Source organism: Hyperoodon ampullatus (genome assembly GCF_949752795.1).
Source record: "Hyperoodon ampullatus genome assembly, chromosome: 19".
Taxonomy (NCBI): domain Eukaryota; kingdom Metazoa; phylum Chordata; class Mammalia; order Artiodactyla; family Ziphiidae; genus Hyperoodon; species Hyperoodon ampullatus.
Genome location: NC_136932.1, coordinates 11,612,342 through 11,621,971, shown reverse-complemented (window position 1 = coordinate 11,621,971; position 9,630 = coordinate 11,612,342). Strand labels below are relative to the sequence as shown.

The following is a 9,630-nucleotide window of genomic DNA, read 5'->3' as shown; positions in this document are numbered from 1 at the left end:
AGCTAGGACTTTGCGTCTGGGACTGATCCAGCTCCCCGTCGGGGACAGGATTTGGCCGTGCTGGGCTGTCACCCAGGCCGTGGAAAACGGGAATTGTACCTGAAGTCTCCACTCTGAGCCCGAGGCTGCTGCCTCCATGATTTTACCTTCGAGTTGCTCTCACCTCCTCGGGGGCCCTGCTGCCCTCCTCACGGCCCCGGGGGAGGTCGGAACATCAGAATCTCTGCTCCCCACTTGGGGAGGAGCCGGCCTGTGCTGGAAGGATTGGCTGCCCTCCTGCCACCAGAGTCTTAAGGGCCACTGACCTCTCCCCAGGAAGTGGCTCAGGGCCCCCCGGCTCCCTCCAGGACAAGGAAGTCTTAACTTCAGTGAGAGCAGACGCCTGACCCCAGGGCCTGCCAGCCCTCCCCTGACTCTGGGTGCAGCATCACCCTGCCAGCTTAGGAATTCTCTGGGAAAGGGAAGCATCACTGGTCCAGAAATGGCTCCACAAACCTGATGGGTCACTGGATCCTGACTCATTGGGCCGGTGTGACCCCTGACACCCTTTCTGGATTTGTCCATTGCCCAGGCCCCTGGCTCCCTGGCTGGCCCCTGGGAGAAGAGCAGAAGGGAGGATTCCACTTGGGAATCATCTTTTTCTAGGAAGCACGGATGGGTAGCACAGGTTGGATCCCACCAGCATATCGCTGCACTGGGGGCTTTCTTGGCCAGAGCACCCAGATCTCGGGTGGTGTCTGGGACCCTGGTGCTCAGGAAGAAGGTTCCCTTCCCTCCCTCCTTCCCTCCCTCCTGCATCAGCACCACTGGGGCTCCTGGCAGCCTCCCCAACCCCAGAGGTTTCCTCCCCACCCTCCAGCACACCCATCTCTTCCTCCCTCCTCATCCTTCTCCCCGCCTCAAAGGGATCCTAAGAATGTTCTAGCTGAGCCCATGTTCGAGATTTCCACACTGGGGCAGGCACTGCTCACCTGGCTCAGACCCAACCTTCCCACTTCCTGCCGCCCGGAAGGCCAGGCGGCACTTCTGCTGGCGCCGCTGGCTTGGGCATGGCGGTGCCAGTCCTCCGCCGGCTGCCGAGAACAGACAGAGGCTGAGCTCGGAGGAGGCGGTGAGACGCCGGCTTAGGGGTCACTGGATTTACTCATCGGTGTGTATGTGCCTGTGTGCCAGCGTTATACCTATGTGTATAGCTCTGTTTGTGTGTGTGTGTGTATGTGTGTGTGTGAACCACCATGTCCCTCAGAGCCTGCATATGCATGTGTGTATGAGTATATTTGTGTACATGTGTGTCAGTGTGCCCTGCGGTGTCTGGCTGGGATGTGTGTGTGTGTGTGTGTGTGTGTCTTCTCTGTAGGCCTGTCTGTGTGAGCATCCCTGTGCTGTGTGTGTGTGAGCGTCCCTGTCCTGTGTGTGTGTGAGCGTCCCTGTCCTGTGTGTGTGTGTGTGTGTGTGTGTGTGAGTGTGAACACACGTGGTCAGGTTTTTGCACATCGAGTCCCCCATTACCCTTAGTTCCTCTTCTTTTTCTTCTTGTTTCTCGTGAACAGTTTGATTAAAACTCAGGAAGCAGCAAAACCTCCAAAACAACCTGTGTGTATGTGTGCGTGTGTGTGTGTGTGTGTGTGTGCGTGCGTGCGCGTGCACGCGCGCGTCTGTGCTCGCCCAGAGGCCAGAGCCTTCCCTTCTGTCTGCCGCGCTCGCCGGCCTCCTCACCACCCCGCCTGGGCCTCCCTCTCTCTCACCCCCGTGAGTCCACTCCTCTGCCTTCCTCCACGTCTCTTCCTCACCCCCACTGCCCAGCCCCGCTCCCCGGCCCCGCCTGGGTCCTCTCTGGAATGAGGCCCCCGCTCCTTCCATCTCTTCCTGCAGCAGTTCTGTCTCTTTCTTCAGAAGTTCATCCTGTAGGGGTCAGCCTCCTCTCTGACCAGCACTCCGCCCACTGACTAGCGAGGCCCCAAGAGCCTCAGCCCCTGCTGGACTGGACTCTCCACCGGACTGTGTGCAGATTGCAGAGCCAGCGTGGCTGAGCGGGGTCCAGGCCTCCCCCTACCTGCAGCCTCCTCCCCTGCAGACCCACACCCATTGCACCTTGTCCGGGTGGGAACAGGCCCAAGCCAGGCCAGTAGACAGGCTCCTTTGTACAGTTCTTATAATAAACCTCCCCGGTGCCTCTGACATGTGGGCTCTCTCCTTCTGTGCTTCTGCGTGCGGACATCGACGGGAGCTGAGGGCAGCAGGAAGGCCTGGTGGGGATTGAGCCAAGTGGGGAAGACTTGGCGAGCTGCCAGGGATTGGGAAGAAGGCAGGATAAGGAGAGCCCAGCTCCCTCCTCTGGCTCCGTCTGGCCGTCTCCTGCCCCCTCCAGAAGGAGACTGGGACTCCAGCCTCACAGCTGGAGTCCAAGAGGCCAGATGAGGTCAAGAGTCGTGCCCCGCTCCCTTCACTCCCCTAACAGGCAGTACCACACTGCGTCTCCCTGCCCACGACAGCACCCAGGAAATGGGTGTTGGGACCCGTGTCCCCAGCCCCTCCTCTCCAGAAGCCCCCATAACTTCTCTGCCCCCCAGAGACCCTAAGGTGCCTATGGGTACATGGTGTGGTCCCTCCCTCTCCCCAGAGGTACAATTCCCCCAGGATGCTGCCTCTGACCCCTGACCCCAGAAAACCCAGGGTCCCATGGACCTATGACAAAGAGTAATGTTATGTAGTGAGCTCAGGCCACAATCCCAGTGGGTGAAATATAATTTTAGATTTAATTTTGTTTTCTGACAGCCGAGACTGTATTCCTCCAAACTAGTGAGTATTAGTCCCTTCCAGGATTTCTGTATCCCCTTTTCCTGGGTCCTGAGGTTACGTGGCACCCTTGGGGGCTGGGGAGGGGAACCCCCAGGCCACCCCGACATCCCTCAGCCATGTCCTGGAGCCCCTTCCCACAGTGTGGTTGTCTTTGCCTGCAGGGGTGGGGTCTGACATCCCCGCAGGGCTCCCTGAGCCCCCCACCGGGGCGCTGACCCCCCTCCCAGAGGTGGCGGAGGGGCTCCTCCTCACATGAAAGTTCTCCAAACCTCGCCCGGGTCCCTCTCTGGCCCCAAGGACAGGAGAGCTTGGGGGTGTCCTGACCCACCCGTCCCCTGAGCCTTGAATGGTAAAAGAAAAAAGGCGAAATCCTGGGTGAGAAACAGAGATAACCGAAGTTCCTATTTCAGCATCAAGACCCTCCCCCAGGGAGGGAGACGCAGGAGGGAGGGGATGTGGGAACAGATGTATATGTATGACTGATTCACTTTGTTGTAAAGCAGAGACTAAAAAAGAAAGACCCTCCCCCAGTTATCGGTCCTACGCACCAGCTGCCTGAGGGTGAACCTGAGTCCCTTCAAGGCTCACGACCGCCCTACGAAGAAGATATTATTACAATTATTTCTGTCTTACCCAAATGAGGAAACTTGGTCTCTGAGAGGTTAAGAACGGGTGTTGCTTAACAGGGGTGCAGTTGACATGTGAGACAAGGAAATTCTGCTTTGTGAGAGGCTGCCCCTCCCACTGCAGGGTCTTCACTGCCCCCCTGGCCCATGAATGCCAGAGGTGTCCGTTGGTCATTTGACCTTGGCAATGGCCCTGGAGCATTTCCCAATGCTCTCGGCGTGGGGCAGGACCACCCTTCGTTGAGAAGCCCCAGGTGACTTGAGGCGGCTTCCTGGCCTCCTGCAGGGTCAGGATTCACACCCGAATCCTTCTGAGCCTGCAGGTCGCCCTGGTGACAGCGAGCCAAGCAGAGTCAGTAGGCGAGGGCCGGGGGGGAGGGGCAGAGGTCAGAGCCCTTCTTCCCAAACTGAGGTTTCTGCCCTCTCCCCCCACCCTCCCAGGGTTACTGGGGGTCCCTGCCCTCTTGTTCCCCAAACCCCCAAGCTCCGTGTCCCTTCTCCCTACACCCCCATCTCTTATTTTGATGCTGCCTTCCTGGAAAGGTGGGGTGAGGGCTGCCTGATGTCGGGGTGCACAGCCCAGGGCAGCCGGGGGCAGAGGCAGGAGTGGGCTGACGAGGCCTCCTGTTCCAGGAAAGAAAAGGCGTCACAAGCCCTGGACAGAGCTCAGTACTGTTGTCACTGGGGAGGGAACAGCATGGCCCCAACTGTGACAAATAACCCTGCAGGCGGCAGGGCCCCCACTGCCCCCGCCCCCTCCTGGCATGAATGGGAATGAAGTCCAAAGGACACAGCTGCATCCCTGCCCATGGGAGACGCAGATGTGTGTGTGTTTGGAGGACACCTACTGCGCCCCCAACCTCCGTGCCCCCTACAGTCACCCTGGGCCGCAGGACCAGCTCCTGAGCAGCCCCACCCCACGCAGCCCGGCAGCACACCCGTGTCAGCAGCTACATGCACACACACACACGTGTGTATCCCAAGCCTTCTCCGTCTTCCTCCCAACTTTGGGGGACGCTAGCCCCAAAGCTAACCAAGGCTTCCATCACCAGGAGGTACTTTGCTAAAGGAAGAGACCCCTGGATTTTCCCCCATTCCTCTGGGGGAGTCTCCAACCTCCCCCACCAGGGGCCCATGGGCCCCAAGCTGACCTCAGGTGATGTTTATATTCCTGGGCTGTTTGTTCTGTGAACTGAACATCTGACACCTTTTCAGAGAAATGTGTTGTTTTTTTTTTCATTTGGAACATCTGGAAACAACAAGAACATCTGGGACTGCCAGGAACGAGCTGTTCCTTGGATGGAACCTTAACCCTCCTGTCCCCGCTTTCCACAGCTCCAGTCCTGGCCCGTACTCCTCGGGGGGAGGGGGTAGACCCCACCATCGCAGGTCAGGCTTATGCTCAGGACTGAGGGGGCGGCACCCAGACCTCTGTCTTCCTCCCCACCAACCCTGGCCTAGGAGGAGGGTCCATGTCTCCCTGAACCCAAACAGACCTGCCAGCAGCACAGGCTGTTTGAAAACTGGCGGATGGTAAGGAGAATATGTAGGCAGAGGACACAGGATTTGCATCTTCCTTCCCCTCCTGGCAGTTGGAAGAAGAGAGAGAGTCAGGGGCCAAGAGAGAGCAAAGAAGCTTCCATAAAACATAAAACTCAAGAGTGGGCTCAGCTGTGGGGCTGAGGGATGCAAGCCTGCCATGTGCAGCTGTGCAGGTTGTGCACTGCACAAGGGCACCTCCCCCGCCCCGACCGAGCCCCCAAGGGATGAGGGATGTGTCTGATCCAGGGGCAGGGGCACAAAGTTGAGCTTAGACAAGCTCCTAGACTTATGGTTCCATCCACCACTCTGCTGACCGGCGAGACAAAGCCAGAGATCCTTTTTGTTTCAGAACCTGAAGGCTCCCCCATACTAGCCTCCTGTCCTCTGCCCAAGACCTCTGGAGCTGTGGATAACACTTCGGTGCCCTGAGAGTCCCCTGATTGCTGAGTGGTGGGTTTTCTCTAAGCTGTCAACACCTAAGTCCACCTCCTTTGGCAGCTCCCAGCAAACCCTCCCACCAAGTGAGGGAGGGGCCCTCTCGCCAGGTCCTGGACCAAATCTCCCAAGCGGCTGCCACTCTTGGCCTGTCCTTGCTCAAGAACCACTGTGGTTCCTTTCCTCCCCAGGGTCAAATCTCCATCAACCCCCAACATGGCCACCTGCACTCCAGCCAAGAGGCTGTGCTCTGGGCCCATGGCTGCCCGCCAGCACCCCTGCCCCATCCTTCCTGGGTGCCCCTCTTCCCACAGGGTGTAGGCTGGTCCAGGGTGGAGAGGCCGCACTCGCATTCATCCACAGGACCCACGTGTATTCAGCTAAGTGTGAGGTGGGAGGCTAGGGGGCCCCAGGGCACGGGGATGGGGTGGGGACTCAGAGGCTGCCGCCACCCGGGGCGTCCACCGTGGACCCCGCTCTAGTGCCCGAGCTGGGGTGACCCTTGAGCCTTAGCAGCACAGCTGACAAAAGAGCCTGCCCTCCCCCAGGGTCCCCGGAGAGCTGGTGCCTCCCCTGGGTCCCAATTTGCATGGCAGGAAGGGGCCTGGTGGGGAAGAGGCGGGGAGGAGACAGGCTGCAGCCCGGGCAGTTACACGTTTTCCCCCCAGGAGCCTCCGCTGTCACGGGCTTGGGGCAGGAGACGGAGGGGTGAGCATGGCGGGGCCGGCGCTGTGTCCCGGGCTCAGCAACTGGTTGGTGCTTCTGCTGCTGCTTCTTTCAGGTATGGCCCGAGCCGAGAGGCCTGCTGGTTCCGCTGTTTCCACTGGTTCTGTCTCCTGCTCTCTCATCCCCCTCCTTCTGTCTCTCACACTTTTCTGCCTCCTGTCTCCCTCTGACAGCCCTGGGGACCGGGTCTGTGGGTATCAGCCATGCTGATGGCTCAGGGCTCCACGGCCCCAGCCCCTCTCCCGCCCGGAGGGTGTCAGGCTGAGCTGGGCCTGAGGGGTTGGTGGCTCTGACCGCAGAAGAGCTAGGCCCAGGAGAGAGAAAGAAGAGCGTGGTTCACCCCCAGGCCGTGGAGGGCACTGCGTGGGGGGCGGGCAGTGGAGAGCTGCCCCCAAGAAGACCTGGGACGGGCATGTTCCAGAAGTGGTGCCCTGGTCTGGAAGGCGGTGGAGCCCTCCAGCCGTAACTTCCCTCCCGTCTCATCCAGGCGCGGCTCAAGTGTCTCAAGGTCAAGGGCAGAAAGGGGGCTGGGAGTGGGAGTCAGATCTTCTGGTGACCCCACCCTGCTCTAGTCTCTCCAGAGCAGGGCTGGGGGAGAGCTGAGGGGTCTTGATGCTGATGTCCTGGGCGGGGAGGACGTGGGTCTGGGAATGCAGGGGTGGGGCAGCCAAGTCCCAGTGACCGGCCCGCCCACTCCCTCCCACCCAGCAGGTGAGACGGTGCTGGAGGTCAACAAAACACAGGAGCTCTACCCGGATCCCAAAGGTCAGCAACTTCCCCCGCCCCTTCTGGGGACAAGTATGTCTGTGTCCAAAGCCGGTCACTGTCCTGGGGGCTGTCTCATGGTCGCCCTTGTGCCCTTGTGCCCCCTGGGTCTCCCCACCCAGGACTCCCATCCCCAGGCCTCCGTAGGGTCTGTCTCCCTCTGTAAGGCCTGGCTCTGAAGCCCCTCCAATCCCCACTCCTCCAGCTGTCATCCTCCATAAATTTCAGTGCTCCAGTCCCAGCGATCCGGGGCAGCGCCAAGCCCAGGGTTGGAGTGGGGGCCAGAGAGAAACCCGCTGAGGACTCAGGCCCGTTCTCCCTGGCTGGGGAGTTGGGCTTAGCCCCAGCAGGAGACCGTAACCTCAGGGGCCCCGACAGGTCGCAGGGGTTCCTGGGGGACCACTGACTGGGAACCAGGCAGGAGGGAGGCTTCTTGGAGCAGGTGGGTGGAGACATCATGGCAAACTGAGAAAGAAGGCTTAGGAATAAAAAGCGGAGCAGGTCCACACAGAAGGGGGGAGGGAGGTGATGGAGGAGAGACGGCCAGGAGATTGATGTGGGAGGCCTTGACTGCCAGGCTAAGGATTTGCGGGGTGTCCCTGAGGATCTCGGGCTGGTGTGGGTAGCCCAGGGCAGGGAGAGGTGAGAGCACCAGGCCAGGCCGGAGGCTGTGCTATGGGCCTTCTGGCCTCATGGGGTGAGGCTGGCATCGGGCTACTGTAATGTGCATGGAAAGGAATCAGAAGGTTCCAGGCCCTTCTAAAGGAAAATCAGGAGGGAAGGGTGGGCCGTCAGGGAGGGGCGGGGTCTGGCGGCCTGGCCTGTGGCTCCTCACGTGGCTCTGGCTCTCCCACACCTCTGCCTCATGTCTGACCCACACCCCGAGAAGCAAGGACAGACGGGGGGGCTGAGCCAGGGGTCAGTGCTGCCCAGGACGGGGGCCCACGGCTGAGGGCCTGAGCTCGGGCTGACGGTCAAGAAGAGAGGAGCAGGATTTTAATCCCAGCCTTGGCGCCCACAGGAAGCCTTTGTTCCCGGATCTGGCAGCAACCACGTTTCGTGGCCAAGAAACGGGGCTCCATGGTGGAAATCGTCTGCCACCTGGAGGTCCCGGGCAACGTGAGCTGGCTCCGGAAGCAGGAGACGGACTCGGAGGCCAAGTTATTTCTCCCCAAAAAGGGCCGCATCCTCCAGACCTATAACACCACCAAGGCCACGCTCATCATCCAAGACATCCAATTTCAGGACAACGGCATCTATTTCTGCGAGGAGGAGCGCTTCAAGGAGACCCCGAGGAGAGAGCGCGGCTGTGGCACCGAGCTTCGGGTCATGGGTGCGTGCGGGGCCCGCCCCCCAGCCAGGCAGGAGAGTGGGCGTGCTCGTGGAGCCGTCCACACCCACCCCACCCCAGCCCGGACCAGTAGGGGGGCCACAGTGTGGCGGTGACTGTGGCCCTCGAGCACCTGGGAGAGCCGCTGAGAAACAGGTCCTGAGGGGCGCAGGCCCGAAGGGGGGACCCCAGCCTCACCGCCCCCGCCCCACCTCCCCCCAGGGTTCAGCACCTTGGCCCAGCTGAAGCGGCGGAACACGCTGAAAGATGGCATCATCATGATCCAGACACTGCTCATCATCCTCTTCATCATCGTGCCCATCTTCCTGCTGCTGGACAAGGTGACCCTGGGGGCCGGGGAAGCAGCCACGGGGCAGGCCGGACACGGGCAGGGTCTCCATCTTCCCCAGCCCCAGAGCCTGCCCATCGATTTACCGATCCAATCACTCCTTTATTCATCAGCTGTTCTCGCAGAGTGCGCCTCACCCCGACCCCTGACCCCTGACCCCTGGCCCCTGACCCTTCACCCCGGGCCAATCTCCCCGGCCCTCCCCAGCCTGGCCCAGCAGTGGATGGGGTGGGGGAAGCTAACACTCTGCTCTCCGTCCCTCACCCGCCAGGATGACAGCAAGGCCGGGATGGAGGAAGATCACACCTATGAGGTAAGGAGTGGGGTGGACCCCGCAGCTCCCGGGGCCGTGGGGGGCAGGGGGGCCGGTCAGAGACACCATCTGTGTGCGGTCAGCGAGTGGCCAAGGCCTGAGCTCTGCTCCGTGTCCGCAGGGCCTGGACATTGACCAGACAGCCACTTACGAGGATATAGTGACTCTGCGGACAGGAGAGGTGAAGTGGTCGGTGGGTGAACACCCAGGCCAGGAGTGAGAGGCCGGCCCTCCCCACGCTCCTGGGCATAGCCCGCTGGGCCCTCACTGACTGCTTCAGAGCCGCCCGGCTCCTAGCCCATCCCCTTTACCCTGGACCCCCTGTCCGCCTCCAAAGCTGGCCCACCAGGTCCGCCTGACCCTCCAGCCCTTGGTCCCGATCTCTTGCCAAAGGGACTGGAGCGGAAGGGCCACAGGGCAGTGATTTGGAGCAGGGAGTTCTCTGGGGCTAGACTGGACCCAGCCTTCTGGGGGTGCTATGCGGGGATCCATCCCCTATTCAGGACGGGGAAGGCACAGACTTGTCTGGAACCTGCAAATGGACTCAGAACAGCCCGGCTTCCTGTAGAGCCCGGGAAGGGCCCTGGCCCACCCCCACGTGGCTACAGATGGGCCACCGAGAGCTTCATCCCTCTCCCATCCTCTCCTGCTCTCTCCCGCCCTCCCCCACTCCAGGGGGCTGCTGGCCTTGAGCCCTTTCTCCCACGGAATAAACAATGTGTCTTGAGAAATGACACACAGGCTT

At 61.0% G+C, this 9,630-nt stretch overlaps 1 protein-coding gene across 1 annotated transcript; it reads left to right on the top strand.

Annotated features, from left to right (window-relative positions):
• Window positions 1-6,116: 6,116 nt before the first annotated feature.
• CD79B (CD79b molecule) lies at window positions 6,117-9,105 on the top strand (the record flags this gene model as incomplete). Its single annotated transcript, XM_079725934.1, has 6 exons — window positions 6,117-6,183; window positions 6,837-6,893; window positions 7,915-8,226; window positions 8,446-8,564; window positions 8,844-8,885; window positions 9,007-9,105. 6 exons carry the CDS (start codon window positions 6,117-6,119, stop codon window positions 9,103-9,105), a joined length of 696 nt encoding a protein of 231 aa, XP_079582060.1.
• Between the last annotated feature and the right edge of the window lie 525 nt (window positions 9,106-9,630).